The sequence below is a fragment of the Ursus maritimus genome, unplaced genomic scaffold (genome assembly GCF_017311325.1).
Source record: "Ursus maritimus isolate PB19 unplaced genomic scaffold, ASM1731132v1 scaffold_4, whole genome shotgun sequence".
NCBI classification, from domain to species: Eukaryota; Metazoa; Chordata; class Mammalia; order Carnivora; family Ursidae; genus Ursus; species Ursus maritimus.
The window spans coordinates 80,236,632-80,261,542 of record NW_024426552.1 but is presented as its reverse complement, the minus strand read 5'-3'; the positions used below and the strand labels follow the sequence as shown (position 1 = coordinate 80,261,542).

The following is a 24,911-nucleotide window of genomic DNA, read 5'->3' as shown; positions in this document are numbered from 1 at the left end:
TAACCTTCTGTGCATTAGATTTTACATCTGTAAAATGAAGGTGGTAATACTCTCTCCTAAAAACAACAAAAAAAGAAATATGTAATGGAATCTCAGTATTCCTGAATGGATCCTGAATGACAGCGCCTCACTGCCTTTACTCCATCCACACTGAATACAACTGACCCGTGAACACCAAGCTTGTTTTCATCTCAGCGTCTTGGCAATTGCATTTGCCTGAATCTCGCTCTTCAAATTCTTCATATGGCCGACTCCTCATCAGTCAAGGTCTCTGTTCAACTGTCACCTCTTCGGAAAGGCCTCTACTGACCACCCTATTTTAAAGTATCTCCTAACCTGTCTTTATCCCCTTATCCTGCTTTATTTTTCTCCACCACTTACAACATTCTTAACTGTAATATTTCTTTATGGACACTCTTAAATGCTAGGCTAACAAGTTTGAACTCTAACCTGTAACCACTGAAGATTTACTCACTAGGGGACAGAATGAGAAAGGGTGAGGTTATTTAAAAAAAGAGCAGGGAATAATGAAATTAGTGTTTAAGAAACACTTGTCTAAATAGTATGGAGAACTCACTGGATAGGTAATGGACTTAGAAGGAGGGAAACCAGCTGAGAATCAGAAATCTAGATGAGAAATCATAAGGTCTGGTTGTGTGATTAAAAAGAACTACTTCTGGGACGCCGGGGTGGCTCAGTCAATTAAGCGTCTGCCTTTGGCTCAGGTCCTGATCCCAGGATCCTGGGATCAAGTCCCGCATTGGGCTCCTTGCTCAGTGGGGAGCCTGCTTCTCCTTCTGCCTGCTGCTTCCCCTGCTTGTGCACACACTCTCTCTGATAGATAGATAGATAGATAGATAGATAGATAGATAGATAAAATCTTCCAAAAAAAGAACTACTTCTGAAGAAATTTCAAATGAAGACTCCACACAAGTCGGTTCCTATTTTATTTTGATGTAATAATACTGGAGTTTTGAACCTGGGAGACTGGAAAACTTGGGAGTGGACTGGGACTTGGGAGTAGAATGGGACTGGAAAGTCAAAAGGTACACAGATTTCTTGCTTGATTATATTTTTTCTTGGAATTTATAGCACCATCTATTTCCCACAAAGGATCCGACGATATTCCTAGGCTCTGGTTTTGATGGTAGAAGGACGGAATTCCCTCTTAATTTGAATTTATAATTTAAACCCTTCCTCTACCTGTTTTCCAAAAGATCTAAAGTGCAAAGGATTCAGTGCGAAGGTGAAGCGACTGAGGAATAAGGGACATATCTAGTATACAACAACGAGTGATCAAACGTAAACATCTTGGGAATGGCTAAAAATGGAGAATGAGTTCTGAAAATGGTAAGTGCTTTTGTGTAAACTGTACAAAACTTCTTCCTTTTGCATTGTAAATCTCTTCATGACTCTTACCTGGGCAGCGGAGATCTTGGCCACTTGAATGATCTTCTCCATAGAAAGGTAGCTCTGCTGCGAGGGAGCGGGGCCGATGGAATACGCTTCATCTGCCTGTTTAAGGAACATTACAAGCTTAAAAGATCTCACAGCTAGCACACACTAAAAAAACGATAGAACTGCTTCAGGGTCATTTGATTATCATAAATAAAGACTGGCTCCCCAAGAACAATGCAAGAATTAAGGAACAGAAGGACCAGCTCACGTCTGCTATCAAAATAAGCCAGTTTGGAATCTTTCGCATGAAGAGGATGCCCAAACGTGATTTTTATGTATAAACCAAACACTAGAGTGAAATAAAATGTCTTTAGGATAGAAAGCAACAGGCATTAATCATAGTATCATCATTGGTAACAATAACAATCTTAAATGCACCTAGTGCCAAAAGTGTACAATTTGACAAGAGACAAAATATATGACTGTTGTATACAGCAAGAAATAAAATTATGAAGTTTACTAAAGTTTATAATTATCCTGATATGATGATAATGCTCTTTCTATACATTTGTGAACTACTTCATACTGTCCTTTAAAACTTTCACATAATCACAGCAGCCCTCAAAGCAGACGGGATAGAAAACATCACTCATTCACTCAAAGACTTATTGAGTGCTTGCTCCGTGCTGTGCTTTGAGCTGGGAGCTGCCTGCACTACGGTAAACAAATGTCCCTGCCTGGAGGGAAGAGACAGACATCGATATACATCTACACACTTAATGACAACTGTGATAAAGGCCATGAAGGAAACACAAAGGACACAATGCAGGTGAAGAGGGGGACTGATCAGGCCTGAGGGTGCTCAGGGAAAGGCTGGGAGGGAAGGGCAGGGGCTCCTCCAGGACGACCAGGACTTGGCCAGGCAAATGCAGGGAGGATGTGGAGTTGGGAATAGGAATGGAGGGGAGGGCCAGCCTCCCACGCAAAGAGAGCAACATATATGGAGGTCCAGAGCTGGGGAGAAACTTGGCCCATCTGAGGGACAGAGGCTTGTGCGGCTGGAGCCCAGTGAGCCAGGGGTCAGGGTCCAGAGACATGGCTGGACAGACCAGGGAGCACAGGTTTCAGGGGGCCTCCTGGGAGGTGAAAGCTTTGGATTTTCTCCCAAGGGAACACATAATGAGGTTTTCTGGGTATTGTTTTTTTGTTCTTAAACTTTTAATTTCACAAAAACACAAATCCCTTCTTATTTTAAAGAATGTGAACAATGACACAAAGGCATCGCCCCCTCCCTCACTTCAAACCTCTTCCACACAGAACTACTATGATCGATTTGGGACATATTTTTCCACATCCATATTCCTATTTATTTGTATATATTTACACAACACATACAGTTTTAGTTTTTATGAGAACAGGATCAAACTTCTGTAATCGCTTTTTTCATTAACAGGATGTCTTGGGAGCTCTCTTCTTGCTAGTGCACATACGTTTACCTCAGTTTTTATAACAATCGCATAATGTTCCGCAGGATGGCGGTCCCACAGCTCTCTGAACAGACGTTTAGGTCATAATGGCAAAAAGCCGGATGCTGGCAGCATTCCCATACACGCCTCATTTGCACATAAGTGCGAGCGTGTCTCTGGACTGAGATCTAGAGGAATGTGTACAGGGTTGGACGAAGGATACGACATTTTAATAGCTCCTCATTAATCAACCCCTGAAATGGTATCACCAACATACCTTTCCATCAACATATTGACTATTAACCACGCTATGACCAACGATACTATCCATCTGTTAAATTCTCGCTAATCCAGTAGACGATAAAAAGGTCTAAGGCATTTAAGCAGAGAAGCACCATGAGAAAAACCTGGTTTTGGGCTACTGGCCTGGCTGCAGTGTGGAACATACCATGGAGGTGGTCAAGATGCACGCAGGGGGACTACCTGGAGGAGGCTGTGGCCCCGGACCGGCAAAGGTGATGGCGGCTCTGACTACCGGTGCCAGTGGTAGAAGCAGAAAGAAGTGGAAAGAAGTGTTTGGGTAACAGAATAAACAGCACTAGGGGCGCCTGGGTGGCTCAGTCATTAAGCGTCTGACCTGGCTCAGGTCATGGTTCTGGGGTCCTGGAATCGAGCCCTGCGTCGGGCTCCCTGCTTAGCGGGGAGCCTGCTTCTCCCTCTGCCTGCTGCTCCCCTGCTCATGCTTGCTCTCTCTCTCTGTCAAATAAATAAAACCTTTTAAAAAAATAATAATAAACAGTGCCAGGTGACTGCCTAACTGGGGAAGGGAAAGATGCAGAGTGGTGGGAAGACAGAAGATGTTCTAAGACTCCCAGATCTCTGGCATTATGGCTTTTTTGGGCAACAGTGTTGCCATCTGCTGGGTTAGGGAAGTCTGAAGGAAAAGCAGCTTCACTCCAATCAAAGTCATGAGTTCAACTTCAGGCATGTTAGCTTGGTAGCTGTGACACATCCACGCGGAGATGTCGAGTGGGCAGTTGGAAGGACCTGTATCACATTCAAAAGAGAGTCTGAGCTAGAAATAGAAATAGAAATTTGGAAGTGTTTAGCGAAGCCCTAGGAGGAGACGAAATGATCCAGAGTGAGAGTATCCAGCGAGAAAAGCAGAAGCTGGAAGATGCTTAAAAAAAGGTAAGAGGAGGACTGCAGAGCCCAGGAAGACAACTAGCCTTGGACGGAACAAGGCCAGATGCAGGCGCAGCAAACAGAAGAAGGGCACCTCCTCCTCTGTGAATCAGGATCATGGCTTGAGAATAGGTGGATAAAGGGATAGTCGGAGGCTGGAATGGAGCCAAGCAGGTTTGAGTCGGTCACTACACAGAATGAGAGAAAAGTGGCCAGGGAGCCCACGGGCCTGCCATGCAGTGCTGAAAGCCACGAATTTCTGTCGCTGCTCAGCCTTGCTGCAGGCATAGGGAAGACCAAGAGTTGAATTCATCCATGGCTGTTTCTGGCTGGTGAATGATAGCTAGTAACAAGTGGGTAACACTCAGGGGAGTGGGATCCTTTTAGTTATAATCTTATAGTTAAGCCCAGGCTCAGAAACATTAAGTGACTTGTCAAAGATCCCTTGGCCAGTAAGTAGTAATTGCTAAGACTGGAACCTGGATCCTTCTAGTACATTGGGGACCCAGATATGCGCTACTCAAAGTATGATCTGTCTCTGAACTGTCTTAACCAACCCTTGATGAGACAGGACTTTGCCCGTAAGTCAACTACACAACCAAACACACTGTTTAGTTCAACGGATGTTATGTTTGGAAAACGTTCCCCACGGGGATGACTGAACTTACCCACTTATGCCCTGTTAACACAGCAAACATAAACTGTCCACATAAAGAAGTAAAATACCAACACAATAAAAAAATCCAATCACTTACAAAATTTGACTTTCAGTTTTTAACAACGTACCATGTCAACATGCATGGAATTCCTGTCGGCCTCACTATACACAGCCACGGACTGTATACCCATTTTTTTGGCTGTTCGTATCACCCTGCAGGCAATTTCTCCTCGGTTTGCAATGAGGAGCTTGGCAATGTTTCGTCCTGTTTAAAACACCGTGAAAATCATACGTAAACGTTACTGGAGAGCAAAGAATGAGAAAGCAAAATAAACATTCCATGACATTAACCAGCCGATAAACGTTTGTTTTGGTAAAATCAACATAGCAGGGCCTCAAATAACCATTTTAACTAATATTAATGCCTTTTTTTTTTCTCTTCACTGAAATTCAAGATGCCCCTATTAACATCAACTCTTAAATTATCAAGCTTTTTCAACTTTAAAATGAAAAGATGCTTTGAAATGCCAAAAGTCAATAGCCCCAAGCCCCCATCATAGTTAATAGTAATTAATCTTTCGTAAGTACTTATGCCTCGGAACCTGTGCTGAAGACTCACTCTGGACTTAAATCCTCACAGTAATCCCATGAAGTAGATACTATTAATATTACACCAATCTTAAAGGTAAAGAAATTATAACTCAAGGAGATACTACTTTCCTGAAATAATACAGCTAAAAGAAATAGTGGATCCAGGATTTGAACCCACGTCAGCTTCACTCCAGAATCGGAACTCTCAGTCACTCCGCCCCACTGCCTCTAGCCCCTGTACACGTACACAGGGACGTGTGGTTCTCTTGCCATATAAGTGAGGACCGTGCCAGTTCACTGGCACCAGAGTCATCACGATGAACAAATGCACTTCCATCATCACACATGAAATAAATGTTCCCTGGCAGTTTATCGTAGTTATTGTTCTCAAAAAAGAAGGTTATATAATTTAAAATAAGGTTTTTCTGTAGGGATCTCTAGAGCCTGAGTTGTCACAGGAGCTACCGAGATGATGTATGCATGAGTGTGTCGCGGGGAGGAAGCTGCATCCAATCAACCAGCAGTTACGCTTATATGTGTTTCAGAGTTGGGAATTCCATGTAACATTTTATTTGAAAAAACATTCTGCTACTTAACAGAACTGTTGTAAAACACTGATTTAGACCATCACAGTTATGCCTTTGCAATTCACTGCACTAAAGATGATCAAAGAGGCAGAAATAACAAAAATATATTTAAATGTTCTCAATTATTTCTGTATATAGTTTAGACTCAACAACAAGAGAGATTTGACATAAAAAGAGGTGGAAACCATGACTCAATACTTACTAAGAAAATGATCATGAAAATCCCAAACTTCAAAAGTCTAGGAGAACTGATTCTACATACGCAAATTAAGGAATCTGACATTTCGCAATCTGAAGCGAAGCCAAGGAGAGCAGAGACAGTACCTGTGGTCGTCGCATACTTCATGGATCTCTGCTTCCAAGTGCATCTCCTATCAAGTGAATCCAAATGGAATTATAATTAAACAGGGTACACAAGATCAGTTGTTTCAAAAGAACCAAAATTTTAAAAACTTGAAACCAAGTCCAGATATGACCTTGGTTAAGCCTGAAGCCTACGCAGTGACTTCGTAACACTTTCCTCTAGGGAAAGCGGGAAGAAAATTCCTCTAGAAACCGGAAGTTACAGTTCTGGCTGTTCTCCCTGGCACCGCGTGTCTTTGAATAGATCCCCTAACCTGCTTGTCCAGAGCCTGGCATCTGGCCACAGAGTCACCAACAATTAGAAAGTCAAGGTACTTCAAGAACATCCAGTTCAGCTTTTTCAAACTCTTTTGACTAGAACCCAAAGTAAAAACTGTATTTGACGTCACATGCTGGTACACACACAAAACAGAAGTTTCATGACAAAAGATTTTCCCTGCGTTTTGATACTCTCTGGTCTGTTCCAGTTTATTAAATAAAATACACTGGTCAAACTACAGCTTGAAAAATACCAATCTAATTTAACCCTGATAAGACAGGTTTGAACAATTAAGCCCAGAGAAGTAAAGAGAAGGAGCTGATCAAGGGTAGCAGAAAGAAGGGCGCCTGGGTGGCTCAGTTGTTAAGCGTCTGCCTTCAGCTCAGGGCGTGATCCCAGAGTCCTGGGATCGAGCCCCGAATCAGGCTCCCTGCTCTGCTGGGAGCCTGCTTCTCCCTCTCCCACTCCCCCTGCTTGTGTTCCCTCTCTCACTGGCTGTCTCTCTCTCTGTCAAATAAATAAACAGGATCTTTAAAAAAAAAAAAAAAAAAAAAGGTAGCAGAAAGAATGCTGGCGATGGGGCCAGGAGAGCCCTCTCCGACCAATCCGACCAAATGTTGGTGACCCCAGGCAAGTCTCTTTACATCAGTGTTTCTCCAGTCTTTTTTCATTATGGCCCCCTAATGCAAAAACATGAATACTAAGATTTTGTCAGAGGGGTTGAGCCTTGGAGGGTATGGTAACCATGATAACATCTAAGATTTTTTCCCTCTCTCAAGATCCAATTTTCACTTTCCAACTCAAACTTCAGTGTCTTCATGGAAGACAGGAGACTCCAACAGGTGCTCTTGAAGATACTTCTCAGTTTTCAAAGTACACAATAAGCTGAGTCCTTGTATTAATAAGAAATGGAGAACCAGGAGGCTAAATGACTTGTTTGAGATGTCTTATCTAGGAGGAAGTTCATTAAGGTCTAAAACAATTTTTAAGTTCCATGATATCTATTGATAGAGTAGGTTACAAAACTTTAACCAAGATCTGACAGAACACAGGCCACATTCACTTTGGGGACAAAAAAGTATAATGCCTATCAGGTGTCAGCTAAAAAGAATACATTGGGAAAACAACAAATTGCAGAAGGAATTCCACCTTCGTCTTTCCCATCCGTATCTGGAAGATCTGGCAAAACTCTGGTTATACAGAACTTCCCATTTTAGATATTTACAAAGCAGGTGATAAAAAGCATAATGTAGCTTAGATACTATGCAACTATGTATACGTAGCTTGTATATACTGTTTATATAACTAGGTAACTGAATAGGACTAGCATTTCACTGGGGTGGAGGTGCAGGAGGTGGGATTAGTGGGTCCCACAGTCATTGGCCTCTGAGGTACACTCAGTCAGACACTGACATCCATCCAGGGCTGCTGGGAAGACCCACAGCTACGGCACTTGAGTTCCACAAGACGGCTTCCTCAGGAGGCTACTGCTTTCCCACATCTTTCCAATTCCACTGACCTCATTCTCTTGAGCTTTTAGGAGAAATATCATTTTTCCTTATCTTTAAAGGTATCTTCTAGTTCATAGCATCTTCCCCTCACATTCTTCAGATAGGGTGTGTATGTATGTGTGTGTGTGTGTGTGTGTGTGTGTGTATATTTATTTATATATATATATAATATATAAAATTTATATATATATATATTATATATATATAAAATATATAAAATTTATATATATTTATATATATAAATATATATATATAATATATATATATATAAATTTTATATATTATATATATATATAAATAAATATACACACACACACACACACACACACACACATACATACACACCCTATCTGAAGAATGTGAGGGGAAGATGCTATGAACTAGAAGATACCTTTAAAGATAAGGAAAAATGATATTTCTCCTAAAAGCTCAAGAGAATGAGGTCAGTGGAATTGGAAAGATGTGGGAAAGCAGTAGCCTCCTGAGGAAGCCGTCTTGTGGAACTCAAGTGCCGTAGCTGTGGGTCTTCCCAGCAGCCCTGGATGGATGTCAGTGTCTGACTGAGTGTACCTCAGAGGCCAATGACTGTGGGACCCACTAATCCCACCTCCTGCACCTCCACCCCAGTGAAATGCTAGTCCTATTCAGTTACCTAGTTATATAAACAGTATATACAAGCTACGTATACATAGTTGCATAGTATCTAAGCTACATTATGCTTTTTATCACCTGCTTTGTAAATATCTAAAATGGGAAGTTCTGTATAACCAGAGTTTTGCCAGATCTTCCAGATACGGATGGGAAAGACGAAGGTGGAATTCCTTCTGCAATTTGTTGTTTTCCCAATGTATTCTTTTTAGCTGACACCAGATAGGCATTATACTTTTTTGTCCCCAAAGTGAATGTGGCCTGTGTTCTGTCAGATCTTGGTTAAAGTTTAAATGGCTGCTTCTTGGTAAATCCAGCTTAAGACTCTGATTAAGTTTCAAGGCCACTGCTGAACTAAAGTTTTCTTTGCCATTCTAGTCACGGCAATCACATACATACACACCACTTAACATAATCCTCTATCCCAACAATGTTTTGATTGACCTATTCCATTTTTCACCATTATCTAAGCTACAACTTAAAACAATGGCTTAAAAAACAAAATTAAGAAGTTCCTTCCATAATTCCACCCTAATTCAAGGTAACTTCTTTATCAGTTTATTCTCATTTCTAGAATTCCACCACCAGATTTCTTTTCTCTGAGTTACTAGAGAATCATTACAAGACATGTAACCACCCACTATAACGGTAAGATTTGTAATTCCTTACGCCATTAACAACTCTAACATTTTCCAGGATGACAGCTACTTGAGAACAGTTCTGTACACGGTACGGAAGATTTGAGAGGGAGAGGGAAGAGAGAGAAAATGGGTCTGTGTAATATCTTGAAGAGCCCTGGAAACCTAAGAAAAGAAAAATGAGGAGAAAGAGAAAAGCACTAATGCTGCTTTCACCAACTATCTTATTTTACTCTGGGGCTAGTCCTACAATTAAGTAACTGAAATCTAAATACCTCTACAGTAACTTGTAGAAAACAAAAGCAAGTAAAAAACTTGACCCCAATGGAAGTCTGCAAAGGCTGCATTCATGGATTGATTCATAGGCACCAGGTTGTTTGAGCCTCTTTCCATGTATTATTAATGCATTGAATTCACACAATCCTAGATACTAATATCTCCTCTAGGAATAGTATCATCTCCTCCTAGGTAAGTAAACTGAAGCACGGAGACATTAAGTAACTCGCCCAAGGTTGCTCACACAGCTAGCGAGTAGCAAAGCTGAGATCCCTGGCTTCTGACTGCAGTCTGAGCGCCCTTCGGCACTTAGCTATGCCGTCTTTCCAGAATGGAGGAGAAGGTGAGAAGGAGGAGGATGAAGAGGCAAAGCAAGCTAGAGAAGCCTGCTACCTGGGAACCTGAGAGTGTCTTCACCGTCAAAGTTATTGTCTATAAGGCTTATAGCTCAAAATCTGAAACTGATCCGGAGTCAGGTTAGTTAACTTGCCTCCAAGAACTTTTGACAGAAGTTGTTAACTTGATCCATTCCAACAATGAGAAAGAACTCCAAGAGTCTGAACTGGACACACCTGACCGGGGATAGCTGAACGAGAAGGGGCTTGAGGGCGTCCTGGCTCCATTTCTTACTACTTGGTAAGCTTGGGCAGGTCGTTGACCCCTTTGGGCTTCACCAGAACCGGGATTATCACCACTTCCAGAGAGGGAACGCCGAGAACGCACCATGTTAACGGTAGCAGCTGTGCGGACGTCGCTCCTTCCGCGGTAGTGAGCGGAGTGTGGATGTGGCCGACCCAGCTCAACCCCTCCCCCGCGCCTCAAAAATGGAAATAGAGAGGCAGAGGGCTGCGGGGCGGATATGGGAAAAGGGGAGGAAAAGCAAGCACCGGGTGTGAAGATGTCCCCCTCCCGATGTCCAGACTGAAAGCAGAACACCCCGAAAGGGGCCGGGGTTTTCCTTCCGTGCTCTCTTGGTCCCGTCCACCCCCTCCACCCTCGGTCCCTGAGCGCCTCTCGCGGCATGCAGGAGTCCATTTACCACCACTCCTGCCCCCCGCCCCAGACAGAGATCCATCACCCCTCCACCTCACGTTACCTAGGCGGCAGCAGCAGGCTCGGGACTCGCAGCCACCGGTTCCTCTCCGCCGCTACTAGCAGCACCGACACCGCAGAGGCTGCGGCCATGTCCCCACAGCCCGGTTGCTCTCCGACTCCTGGGTACACCAGCGGCTTCCCACTCGCTGCTCCACCTTTCCTCTGGTTCGCAAGCCTATTGTCCTCCACGGGCCACCGTCCGGGTCTGAGTCAGGCGCTAGGCCTCTCTAGCGTGGAGGGGGCGTCTCTCTCAAAACCAATCAAAGAACAGAGCAGGGCGTCGGGGGCGACGATTGGTCAATCGGCCATGAACCCGCGGGGGTGTGGTCCCTGCTTCTCCTGCCCCTCGGGTGTGGCGCCTACGGAACGCAGGGTCCGCCCTCACGTTCCTTAGCACCCAAGGGTCCTGGGTTGCCGTTTCTTCTATTGGCCCGCAGGGTTCCTTCGTTCTCCTCGCGCTTTAAGGAGAACCCGCCTCTTGACCTTTATCATTAAAGCCGTGAGAAAGTGGTGGAGGCGGAGTCCTGGGGGAAAAGTCAAATGGGCTGAAGAGCAAAACACACAATTTTCTAGTGTTCTCAAGAAAGGAAAAAAAATAACTAAAATAAAATTTAAAAAGTTAAAAATACCCGAGTTTTTAAAAAAGTGTTTTAGTTGAGGGGAGCCTAGGTGGCTCAGGGGGTTAGGCTTCCAGCTCTTGGTTTTGGTTCAGATCATGCTTCATCTCAGGCTCCAGAGACGGAGCTCAGGGTGGGGCTCTTTGCTGAGCCCGAAATCGGCTTGAGATTCTCTCTCTTCCTTTTCCCCCACCCACCCCCTCCTGTCCTTAGGGAGCGCTCTCTTTCTCTCCAAAAAAATTAAAATAATAATAAATAAAAATAAATAAGTGTTTTAGTGCACTATTGGGAAGTAGAGGAAGTCAAAACCGAAATTACAGAATAACTAGAAAATGAAAACATTGCATAGAGACGCTTATTTGGACATAGTTAAAGCAGGGCTCATAAGCAAATTCATAGTGGAAGTAAAATAATCATCCAATTTAAGGGCTAAAATACACAAAAATAAACATAAGGAAAGCAGAATAAAGAAATTAGTAACAGAAAGGGGAATGAAACATGAGAGACTATGGACTATGAGAAACAAACTGAGGGCCTCAGAGGGGAGGGGGTGGGGGAATGGGATAGGCTGGTGATGGGTAGTAAGGAGGGCACGTATTGCATGGTGCACTGGGTGTTATACACAACTAATGAATCATCGAGCCTTACATCGGAAACCGGGGATGTACTGTATGGTGACTAACATAATATAATAAAAAATCATTTAAAAAAAGAAATTAGTAACAATAAAAGAAAATAATGAATTAAGAAAACCAGTATTAAAGAACTAATAAATCCAGATGTTTAGAAAAGAAATCAATAATGTAGTTAACTAATTTAATCAAAGTAAATGGGGGAAAATGCACACTTGCCATGATTAAAAAAAATAAGTGGGAAAAAGTCACAGATACAGAAAACAAATTATAGATTTGTAGGAGACTAATTTTGCTCAACTTTAAGCAAATAAATTTGAAAACTTGGATGAAATGGATGATGTTACAAGAAATGATTCAATATTCATATAGTTAATTAATTAAACTTATTAATAGTTTAAAAGAAAAAATCTTACATTCATAGATGCTTAACAGGTCATTAGTAAAATTCAACATACATTCTAGATTTTAAGACTCAATAATTCAAGAAGTGGTATTGGGACAAGTGGCTAGCTCTCTGGGGAATAAAGTTTAATCCTTACTTTTCACACCTAAAATCAAAATAAGTCCTAAAAGAATAAGAGATTAATGTAAATGATGGAAGCATAAAAGAGGCTAGAAAACATCATGAGAGATCTTAAAAGAGGGAAGGTTTTTCTAAGTGTAACATAATACTCAAACTATAAAAGAAAATTAATCAAATTCAGTTTTGTTTTGTTTTGTTTTTAAATCTGCACAGCAAAACATACATAGGACCCTGAGAGCTTGTTTGGAGGTTCTAGCAGGGGAGCGCAGCTACTCTTATACCCTTGACGGAAGAACAGTCCACCTCTATCCGGGAAGGTCATCCTCTTCCACCCAGCGCACAGCTTCGGGAGGGACGCACGTGGAGCGGTGAGGAGGAAGGGGACACCCGCCTAGCCAGCCAGATCAGCGGAACCAACCCTGGCGATCAATGGGGTGACAGATGTCGCAGCCAGATGGCCCTCACATCCAGCAAAACATACATAGGAAAAAGGAAACAGTAAACTGAGAATAATTTTATAACTCTTATCACAGATGAAGGGCTACTTTCCTTATTATATAAGTAACTCCCACAAACCAATAAGAAAAAAAGAACCGTAATGCAAGAGAACATTGTGGGCTGATTTTAGATGGCACCTGGGAAGCTTCCAGGAGGGTTACAAGCCAACAGGTTGATATATAAAATATACAAAGAATTCATACAACTCAATAGCAAAAAATAGGGACACCTGGGTGGCTCTGTCGGTTAAGTGTTTGCTGTCAGCTAGGGTCATGATCCCAGGATCCTCAGATCGAGTCCCACATCAGGCTGCTTGCTCAGCAGGGAGCCTGCTTCTCCTTCTCCCTGCTGTTCTCCCTGTTTGTGCTCTCTCTCTCCTTCTCTCTGACAAATAAATAAATGAAATCTTAAAAAAAAAATAAAACAAAGTGATGCATGCTGTTTATTAATTATAAAAAATAGCAAAAACAAAACAACCCAACTTGAAATGATCAAAGGACCAGAATAGACATTTTTCCAAAGAAGACATACAAATAGCAAACAGCCATGTGAAAAGTGCTCAACATCAATACTCATCAGGGAAATACAAATCAAAACCACAATGAGATGTCACTTCACACCAGTTGGGGTGGCTATCATCAAAAAGACAAAAGATAACAAATGTTGGTGGGGATGTAGACAGAAGGGAGCACTTGCACACTGGTGGTGGAAATGTAAAATGGCAGCCATGCTGGAAAACGGTATGGAGGTGCCCTAGAAAATTAAAAATAGAACTACCACATGATCCAGCAATCCCACATCTGGGTATGTATCTGAAAGAAAGGAAATCAGTACCTTGTAGAGATATCTGCACTTCCATCTTCATTGCAGGCTTATTCACAATAGCCAGGATCTGAAAACCACCAAGGTGTCCATCGACTGGATGAACCAAGAAGATGCAGGATAAATGTGCTCAATGAAATAATATTCAGCCATGAGAAAGAAATCCTGCCATTTGTGACAACATGGAGGAACCCGGAGAGACATTATGCTAAGTGAAATTAGCCAGTTAGAGAAAGACAAACACCATTTTGGAAAAACTTTTCAGCAGTTTCTCATAAATTTAAACATATAACTACCCCAAGGCTTGGCAAATTTTCTATAAATGGGAAGATGGTAAATATTTTAAGTTTTGTGGACCAGTTTCTATTACAACTATTCAACTCTGCTGTTGTAAAGCAGCCATAAACAATACATAAACAAATGGGTATGGCTATACTCCACAAAACTTTATTTACAAAAATGGGTGACCAAACCAAGAGCCATAGTTTCTTGACCTCTGTCCTATTACCCATTCTACAACTGACTTCATTACTTAGTGGATTTGACAGAATTCAGCTCAACATGGGCAATTCTGGATATGTGGTAACAGTGTCCCAAAGTCAAGTGTTCCAGGACCCAGTAACATGCCAAGAGCTGTATCTTAAAGGGCATCTATTTCTCTCCAGCAAATGGCATGGCCTCCAGAATACTCAGGGCCTGTGTTACGATTCTCCCACGGGAGTTTGCCAAAAATGCCATGTACCCTTACCCACCACTGATACCTCCAACATGAGGTTTGCCTGATTGTATAGCTCAAGCAGCAGAGCGGATTGCATCACGGCCTGGAGTTGCTGTACTGCCCTCTCCTGCTCATGGGCCAGAGGAATATTCCAAGCTGTGGAATGTTGCCTCTAGACCCTAAAAAGGCCTACCTGGTTCTATGGTTTCTTCTTTGTGGGATGGATGCAAGATGCAAAATAGCTGTATGGTTTTTTGGAGGGGATATCTGGCATGCCTCTGACCCCCTGGGTCTCTAAACACTCCAGTGAACTAGTCAGTCCCTAAAGCTTCATCGGGTTTGTCTCCTACTTCCTGGAATACATATGTCTTACCAAGGCTTCCAACAGAATAATCACTCTGTGCTTGTCCTGGCTAATTAGCATAATGTCATCAAAGTAATGGTTCAGAGTGATGTCCTGTGGGATATCTGTGTGGTCCAGATCTCTTTGGATTATATTATGGTAAAGAGTTAACAAATCCTTGAGGCAAAGCTATCAGTTAACATTGTAGAGCAATGGGCCCACAGCCAGCGCTGGTGAAAAGGCAAGTATGCCTGAGCCTCGACTGGTCAATGAACTGTCAGCACCAGAGGTTGTGAGAGGCTGCTCCCCTGGGGAGGTGCCATACTTGGGGCAGAGTTGGTAGCAGGCTGGAAAGGGCCCTGCCCTCATTACCCTTTGTATAGTTTCCATAGTAAGCCACTTCTCTTAGTGTACATACTGGAATTTATTTACCTGAATTGCTCCCAAAAAGTAAACCAGTAAACTGGAGATGTACTGTATGGTGACTAATATAACAAAATAAAAATTTAAAAAAAAAGAAAGAAAAGAAAAAAAAAAGTAAACCAGTAATTCAACCTTGACAATGGACCTGGAGTAGCCAGTATCCAAGATGGCCCCCCTTGATTTCCACCTCTCCTGGTCTTCACTCCTACATTATACCAGAGATGGTTGGTGTGGCCAATAGAATTCAATACAAGTGATGGTATGTAACTTTTGTGAATAGGTGGTCAGTCTCTCTCTCTTGAATCACTCACCTGGAGAAAGTCAGCTGTCATGTTGTGAGCATTCCTATAGATATGCCGCAGAATGTGAACTTGCAAGCAGATCCTTCAGCCGTCGTTAAACTTTCAGATGACAGCTTAACTGCCTCCTAGTGAGAGAACCTGAACCAGAACCACCCAGCTAAGCTGCTCCAGGAATTCTGAGCATCCGAAGCTGTGTGAGATAATAAATGTGTGTTGTTTTAACCTGCTAAGTTTTGGGTTAATTTGTTACCTATCTATCCAGGACTAATACAGCTAATACAGGACTTCTCATTTATCTCAGCCCCTACCAGAGTGTCTGATATTTCGTAAGTCCTTAATTGATGTTGGTTCATTGATTGAATAAATGGATGGATAAACTGTGGCAGCACTTAAGTAAACTAGTAATCTAGTCAGTCTGGTCTAAGAGTTGAGAGATTTAATTTACAACTTGGATGTGGTTTTCCTCTCAAAAATTCAGATTCTCTCAAATAGGTCTTCCAAGTTAGTAGTAAAGTGACAGTAGAGAATAGAACAAAATAATTATAGAAAGATGATTTAACTTATCTATTCAAGCAACAACCACAACTACGATGGTAAACAAAAATTTTTATAGCAGGAAAATCAAATCATAAGACACGAATGACATAAATTCATCCCCAAAATAAAGTTTTTTATTATAAAAACTTTTAATACAATCCAATACTCTATTAAGACTAAACCGAGGATCTTGCCAACCCTATTCACTCATAAGAGAACAAGTCAGGAAAGTCAACATGTCCTCCAGGGTGACCTGAATTATTCCTTTCCTAAAGAATGCTAGGGGTATGTGGTCTTTTGTGTTAGCAGACTTAGCTCCTTCCTTTAGTTGGAAGAACAAGCAGGAGTACAATTCTTGGCGGGTTGCTCTACAGAATAAAGTGAATTAGAATAGATGTGGCTGTAAAAGTGCAGAAGAAGCAAGTTACCACAAGGGGGGGATCTACATTCAAGGAAGAAGAGTTGGTTGGCGGTTAGAAGATTTCTCTATTTCCAATGACTTGAGAAGTTTCCTGCATTCCTTTATCTTTTGAGCCACAGCCGCACAATCCCATACAAACGAGAAACTCTTGTTTTTCAGAGCCCCTCAGTCTCCTTCAAGACGGTAGAGACCTTTATTAAAGATTGGCTATTTCATTACCTATCAAGTCCTCCTTTCGTGTCTTCTAATCTCTCATGATCCTGGAGAAATTCATTTTCTCTGTGAAAAAGGAGCATGTGTTGGTGAGGCTTCAGGCAGCGCTCAGTGTCACTGGTGTAGTGAAAAGTCCAGAGAGCTTGCCACCAGACCAACTGGCCGTCAAATTCTGGCTCTGCCACTTGTGAGCTGGGCGACATGGAAGTGATTAATTTCCTTAAGCCTGAGTTTACTCAACTATAAGTTGTGAGAATTTTATGGCTTGTATCTAAACTCAGCCTAGTGTCTGGCATAGATGTGTTCAAAAATTAAGGGCTATTGTTTCTTGCCTATTAGTGAGTTCTGTTGTCCATAGCCACCGAACTCCTAGTCTCTAGTGATTCTGCAGGAGGAGGCCTCAAGATTATAAGTTGATTTGCTCCTCTTGTTGGTGTCACATCAAACCTAGACAACCTGTGATATGGCGGGTTTTTTGATGATTTTTTTTTTAAATGGAAAAGGAAGCAAGTAGGTCATCAGACATAGGTATATCATATAAAACATGGATAGTAAATGCACTAGAAGTCCATTTTGTAGACAAAGCAGAGGCATTTTTTTAATGGGAAAGATGGAGGATAAAATAAAATCCCCAATATGCACAGGGAGCATTAATTACAATTGACATTTTAGTTTATAACTTGGAAGCATATACCACTTTGCATACATTATGCTAATTTAATCTATCTCAAAGACTGACTTAGAATGGTTAAAATATTTTGAAGAAAATTGGAAAATACTCTGAAACAGCTCACTAGATCTTTCATAAAATGAACAAAAATATGCAGAAATTGATTTGCTGCTTGAACTTCAATCAGGGATGACTTGGGTTTTGTGAAAGATGGTGGTTTACATCTCTGGAAGGACTAATTCTAAGGGACGTCCCCAACATCCTGGAACCGATGAAAGAATTCACTAGACTCCATTGTTTTCTTTTCCCCAGGGCACCAATTAGATTCTCTGGTATCCAGATGATTCACGTCTTAGGCGGATTCCATAGACAGTCAAACCCACAGCACAGAGACCAAGCACAATGGCCCCAATCACAGGAAGCACAATTGTGTAGTCAGACGAACACTCATCCACTGAGAGAGAGAGGAAAAAAATACAACATAGCGGGTAAGGTTTGGTGAGGACAGACCAGAAAGCAGGTTAGAGGGGGAAGTATATGAACTTTGGAGTCAAACCCAAGCCTGACTTTTTTTTTTTAATTGGAGTATAGCTGACACACAACCCACCTTGACTTTTAATTCCACCACTAACTGTGTGAACTGGGATGAGTTACTGAACCTTGCCATTTCCTCATTCATAAAGTAAGCAAGTAATATATAAAATTGTTGAAGGATTAAATAAGATAACCTTATCCTTTTGGCAATTATTAGATATTTAATAATTGTTAGACTTGCTTTCTTCCAGGTGTGCTCTCTGCAAAGTAGAATGTGTTTACGTAAAAGAGACTGTTGTTAGATTACACACGATCCCTTGAAAACATGTGATGTTTATCCATGTTTTCAAAAATGTAAAACATTTTTGCTATACTTAACGTTCTTTTGAATTGCTTTTAATGAGCTAAAAATACTAGAAAACAGACCTAAATATTCATGAGAGCTGAAAAATGAAAGTTTGTAAATTCGTCAAAACTTTTTTCTTTATTTCATTAGAGAGTGCTCATTCAGTTCATTTAAAATGTAATCAGTCTCAACTGGAGAAAGATGAAGAGCCCTGAGGAAAAGAGGAATGTGATTGAATACAAATAAGTAGAAAACTATATCTATATCTTATTCAAGATTAGATAAGAGCCAATAGATGAATGGATAAAGATGATGTGGTATTACACACACAATGGAATACTATGCAGCCATAAAAGGGTGAGATCTGGCCATTTGCAGCAACGTGGATGGACCTAGAGGGTATTATGCTCAGTGAAAGAAGTCAGACTGAGAAAGACAAATACCATATTATTTCCATTCATATCAGGAATCTAAAAAAACAACACAAATGAATAAACAAACAAACAAAAAGCAGAATCAGACCTATAAATATGGAGAACAAGCTATTGGTTGCCAGAGGGAAAGGAGTTGAGGGGATGGGCAAAATAGGTGAAGGGGACTGGGAGATACAGGCTTCTAGTTGTGGAATGAATAAGTCACAGGGATGAAAGGCACAGCATAGGGAATAGAGTCAATGATATTATAATAGCATGTACGGTGACAGACGGTAGCTACATTTGTGGTGAGCATAACATAACCTATAGAGAAGTTGAATCATTATGCTGTATACCTGAAATTACTGTAACACTGTGCATCAACTTGAATTAAAAAAAAAAAAAGAAAAGAAAAATCTCCAGTATATGTTAAGGGGGGAAAAAGCAATGCAAAGAAAAATGCATATAGTACTACAATGTTTTGTGTAAATAAAGAAGAAATGAAGATATATGTGCTTGCATTTACTTAAAACCTGGAAGGATAAGAATGCATGATAAACCACTAAAAGTAATTGCCTATAGGTGGCTAAGGGGAGAATGGGATGGAAGAAGAACAAGGTGAGGGCAAGGATTTATAAGGTAAAACATCATATCATCTCAGTTTTAAACAGCATGCAAAGAAAAATTTTAATCAAAATTTCAAATATTTGGATAACATAAGAAAAAGGACAGATAAGAGAATATATCCATGAGATTCTTGCATGAAACAATATAAAAATGAATCAAGGATCAATTCTCACTTGAGGTCAGAGAAAAAAGAATCGGGAGGGACCAGGGGCGAGCGAATGATAGAGACTCCAGGAAACAACAAATCTGTCTAAGACAAGAACCGTGCTTGTCCTGCACTATTTGACATGGGAGTGGACAATATTTACATAATTATGATAATATATACCTTATTAACTTAGCAAAAAACAATGCTATAACCATACAAGGAATGGTGTGAGAGTATGAAGTCTTTATCTGCCATAATAAGTAGTTTAAAGCTAATAAATTAAAAAATAAGAAAGCTTTTTAACATTTTTAAAAAGAATTATTGAGATAGTTACCATAAGAAATTATTAAAATTAGTTAAAAGTACTTTGTTTCTTAAAGGAAGGACAGAGAAATGTTGCTTTTCATGATAAGCCCTTTTGGAGTAAACAATTTTGTTACGTATATATACATATTTTAAAATATTTATTTATTTATATTAGAAGGAAAGAGAAAGAGCACGCACACGTAAGAGGGGGAGGCGCAGAGACAGTGAGAATCTCAAGCAGACTTCCCGCTGAGCACAGAGCCCCACACAGGGCTCCATTCCATGACCCCGAGATCATGACCTGAGCTGAAATCCAAAGTCCGACACTTAACCGACTGAGCCACCCAGGCACCCCTGTTTTATATATATATATTAATATCTATTTCTTATATAAAAAAGAACATCAACAAATTAAGAAGTTAATTTGATTTAAATGACTTGGAAAGAAATGCAAAAATGTTAAAATGTAAAACACATACCCTAAAATAATTCCACCACTAGGAATTTATACTCACGATAATTCATGTAAGTACACAAAGGTATGTTACAATAATCTCATTTTATGAAAACAAAACGGACAATCTAAATATCTATCAAAAATTTAAAATGGCATATCCGTACCATAGAATATCGTGCAGCCACTACAAAGAATATGGTAGATCTCAGTGTGCTAGCAGGGAAGTTCCCTACGGTCTGCGGAGGGTTGCATGAACTCAAACAAATGTGGGTGTGTGCCTAAAATAAAAAGATAGGCAAGATGCTGGGGAAGGGGTGGGATGGGAGAAGAGAGCAACTTTTACCCTCCATACAGGTTTATACTATTTAATGTCACATTGTTTAAATGTTTTTAAAATGCAGAAAAGTACACAAAGAAAATAATTTTCTAATCACCACAGTCCTTCCACTTGAATGAATCACTGCAAACCTTGAAGGCATTTGCTTCTTGTGTGTGTGTGTGTGTGTGTGTGTGTGTGTTTGCACGCATGCACTCACATGAATGCTTAAACATCATCCTATTTTTTAAAAAATTGTATTTTCTCATTATAAATAATTAACATGATTTACAAAAGCTCACAAAAAAGTAAAAACTGTAGGAGAGGAAGAAAATTCTTCTTTCCTCCAAGATTCTGCCAACTGGTTTAAGAATTACAGTTTAATAGGAGGAAAAAAAACCTAAATTTTATTATGTATGCACAGAGAGCCAATAATGAAATTGACACCCAAAGATGACTAAGGCAGGCAGTTTTGACACATTTTAGACAAAGAGATAATACATTTGTGAAGATTTGACAGGATAAAGAAAACAGATGTTTGGGAGGTTTAATTTGTAAGGAATTCTAAGTAGAATTTGGGCTGAGATGGCAGATTAGTAAAAAATAGCAGGGTTTGTTTCTATAGCCTTCTTGGCTTTAAAGTTCCTTTCTCTGGTGATAAGGAGGTATTTTTACTTCTTGGCACAGGGAGGGTAGCTTTCATAGGGGAGATTTATTTCTTGCTTTCATGGTGACAGAGGAAGTTCTATGAGTGTCCTTGTTTCCCAATTCAAAATAATCAATATGCCGTTGTGGGACATTTTGGACCGCCCTTCTCTGGGACCCCTCACAAAACCAATCACCTAAAACTACCCGCCCAGAAATTATTCTTGCTAAAACATGGACCAATATAACTTCAGGCATCCTTCTATACAACTACAAGCACAGATGGGCAGAAAAATAAATACAAGTACTTGTATTAATATAGGATCACGCAAGGGCTATTTTACCAAAATTGCTGTATTTCGTTTAACTTGATTTCATTGAAGAAAAAAAGCTAAAACAAAACTGGGACAATTACCGAACTTCGAATAAATGTATCTTTGTCACAGGAGATATTGTTTCATAAAAGATCCCTTTAAGGTTAAAAAAGAGATTATAAATACACACTAAGGGATTATGAAATGCATTAAGAGGGTTATGAAGTAAATGACAGACATTATGTGTTTTCTAAACTCTGTGTTTCCAATTTAGACATTATCTATTGAAGTGTTTTGAAAGATGAGCTCAAGCAGATTCCCTTCCATCTCTCTTCTTCCAAATTCAAAATTTGAATAGATATGTTATTTTTTTAAATCATTGTTTGGGTTTACATTATTTCAATTCTATTTGATAACTGTCATTCCTATGGTTAAAAAATTTTGTTTCAGGGGCGCCTGGGTGGCGCAGTCGTTAAGCGTCTGCCTTCGGCTCAGAGCGTGATCCCAACGTTCTGGGATCGAGCCCCACATCAGGCTCCTCCGCTATGAGCCTGCTTCTTCCTCTCCCACTCCCCCTGCTTGTGTTCCCTCTCTCACTGGCTGTCTCTCTCTCTGTCAAATAAATAAATAAAATCTTTAAGAAAAAATTTGTTTCAAGTATATAACACATTCACAATTCAAAGTCAAAATACTACAAATAGCTGTACATTGAGAAGTTCCACTTTCATCCTTGCCCCATCTTAGTTCCCCCACCCCTGTTGTAACTACTTGGCTTTTTATATATATTTCCAATGTTTCACATACAAGCAAAAATGAAAAAAAATATTTTTCCTCCTTTTCTCACTATTATCATGCATTATGTTTTTTTCACTTACCAATATATTTTGAAGATTTTATGTATTTATTTGAGAGAGAGAGAGAGCAAGTGGAGGGAGGGGCAGAGGGAGAGGAAGAGGGAGAGGAAGAGAGAATCTTGAGCAGACTCTGCACTGAGCACAGAGTCAGAGGCAGGGCTCAGTTACCACTCTGAGATCATGACCTGGGCTGAAACCAAGAGTCTGATGCTTAACCAACTGAGCCACCCAGGTGCCCGAACAATATATTTTGGGTAAGTTTCCTATACATACACAAATATGTATGTTCTCATTCTTTGTTATAACTCTATTCTGTTGTGGGGTGTATTTGTCCCAGACTGATGGACACTTCATTTGTTTTCAATCTTTTGCTATTATAAATAATGCTGTCATGAATAACCATGTCTATATATCATTTCATATACAAGAAGGTGTAACTCTATGATAGATTTACAGACCCATGGTCGTTTAATGCTTTTTATATTTAACTACTTAAATAGATAAAATGCCTTTTTTAAAATGTGGCTTCTCTATTTCTGAGAGATATTTGTTTATATCCTTGTTTATAATGTGGCTTCTCTCTGCTCTTATCAAATTTCATTGTCAAGCACTATCTTGAAGAAGAACTCATTGGTGTTATATCCTTTGAATTATTTCATGTTTGAGGATATCAGCCTGCTGTCTTAATAATAATAATTTGGGGTCACACTTTCTATCCCTTAGGATTTTGTAGACATTGGTTTATTATTTGCTGAGTTTAAATGTTACTGTAAAGAAATCTGAGGCCAAATTTAACTTTCCCCTTTATAGGTGATTTGCTCTTTTGGGAGGGGAGGGAGAATTCATATGTCTAAAGAATTCTTTCTGTATCTTTAAAGTTCTATAGTTAATTTGGATGTATCTTAATGCTAAGCCTTCTGTGTCAGTTTTTTTCCTGGGACACACTATGCTCTTTCAATCTGCAACTTCAATTATTTATCTTAAAGAAAATCTCGGAAACCATCAAATTTATCTTCCTTCTGTTTTTGAACTTGCTACGTCAGAGGCACCAATTATCCTTGCTTTAGCTGATCTGAATATCTTCCATACCTAGCAGCTGCCCTATAATGTCATAATCTTAATTTTTAGCTGCATTAACTGCTTATTTCCGTTATTCTGTGAAGATAATTCACTTTTCAGCTCTATCAATTCTGCCTCTTACTATTTCTATTTATTATTGGGTGTTACTTTGATACTCAATTTGTTCACCTGTAGGAGTGAAATCTCCCTTTCACCTCACTCTTTCATTATAACATTTCATCCATGAGCTCTGGTTATATGGAATTCACGCTCTTATTAAATGATTCTCAGCAAAAACCAATTGTCAGGGATTTCTCTCTGTTCCTGAAGTTATGTTTTCTTTGTATTTTGTCAACTATATTCCTTTCTAACTCTCCCTCCTTTAATTGAGGTAAAAGATACATAACACAAACTTTACCATCTTAACTATTTTTAAGTGTCCACTTCAGTGACATTAAGTACATTCACATTTTTGTGCAACCGTCACCACTATCCATTTCCAGAACATTTTTCATCTGGCAAAGCTAAAACTCTATAGCCATATTTTGATCTAATATTATTCTTCTGTTATTTTGCTGCAGTACTTTTGCATAGTGGTCATAGAGCTTGTTTTCATCTTGCGTATTCTTTTTTTTTTTTTTTAAGATTTTTTTTTTTTAAGTAATCTCTACACCCAATGTGGGACTCAAACTTACAAACCCAAGATCAAGAGTCGCACGCTCCACCGACTGAGCCAGCCAGGCGGGACCCTCATCTTGCTCGTTCTTGAGCATCTCATCCATGACATTGCGTTTCCTTTAATATCATTTGGGTAAATTAGGGTCTTTCTTTCCCCCGTGTCTGAGATCAGTTAATGTTTCCCATTGAACTACCTGTTTGGATTCTATCTTCTTTTCTGTATCTTGGGACTTAGCTACAGTCTGGGGGTATCCAGTGATTTGGGTTTGGCTCCCCAGTTCACCTCCCTCAGTCTCTGTTTACTCTGCCTACTCTTCCCAGTGGCCATTTTCACTACTCCTAGATGAGAAGAGAGGAAATGACCAGTCTTTTTCTCTCCAGTTTTAGGAATGGTAGTAAGTGTTCACGAGATTTTTTTCTCTCTCATCATATGGCTTCCTGGTGAGTGTGTTGGGGGAAGCAGGTGCCCAGAGCCTAGCTCTGCTGTCCTCTCAACTGTTCTTCTGAATCTTGTTTCTTTTTTGTTCACCAGTTTAAACAGTTTATTGCATTAGATTGTATCTTGACTGCTACTCGTGATTTTAAACACTGCCCCCCAATCTATTAGATCATGAGGAAGGAAAATTCTGTGAGGAAAATTCTAGTCACTATTTTAAATCTACTTTTTCATTTCATATATTTCTGTAATATTTAAAACAAATTTTAAACCATCTACGTGTATTTCGTTTCAATTTTTTTCTTAAAAATTAAGAATCAGTACTGCAGAATAAATTATAACCATTTTAAACAGTTTACGAGGCAAAACCAAAATTCAGGC

The 24,911-nt window shown here is 40.1% G+C and overlaps 2 protein-coding genes across 3 annotated transcripts in view; both read right to left on the bottom strand.

Moving 5' to 3' along the window:
* MCCC1 (methylcrotonyl-CoA carboxylase subunit 1) overlaps positions 1-10,855 on the bottom strand; it is a 58,990-nt gene extending 48,135 nt beyond the window's left edge. Inside the window, exons 1-4 of the mRNA XM_008705280.2 lie at positions 10,677-10,855; positions 6,210-6,256; positions 4,836-4,972; positions 1,420-1,515 (exon numbers count right to left, since the gene is read on the bottom strand). Coding sequence (XP_008703502.1) covers positions 1,420-1,515; positions 4,836-4,972; positions 6,210-6,256; positions 10,677-10,765 — 369 coding nt within the window. The 5' untranslated portion in view covers positions 10,766-10,855. The remainder of the gene's footprint in view (positions 1-1,419; positions 1,516-4,835; positions 4,973-6,209; positions 6,257-10,676) is intronic.
* A 5,290-nt stretch (positions 10,856-16,145) lies between these two features.
* Positions 16,146-24,911, bottom strand: part of LAMP3 (lysosomal associated membrane protein 3) — a 35,587-nt gene continuing 26,821 nt past the window's right edge. The window contains exon 6 of one of the 2 annotated variants that reach the window (XM_008705277.2): positions 16,146-17,851. In XM_008705277.2, the coding sequence (XP_008703499.1) occupies positions 17,718-17,851 (134 nt within the window). In that variant the 3' untranslated portion in view covers positions 16,146-17,717. The remainder of the gene's footprint in view (positions 17,852-24,911) is intronic. The other variant, XM_040621545.1, reaches the window with a different exon arrangement.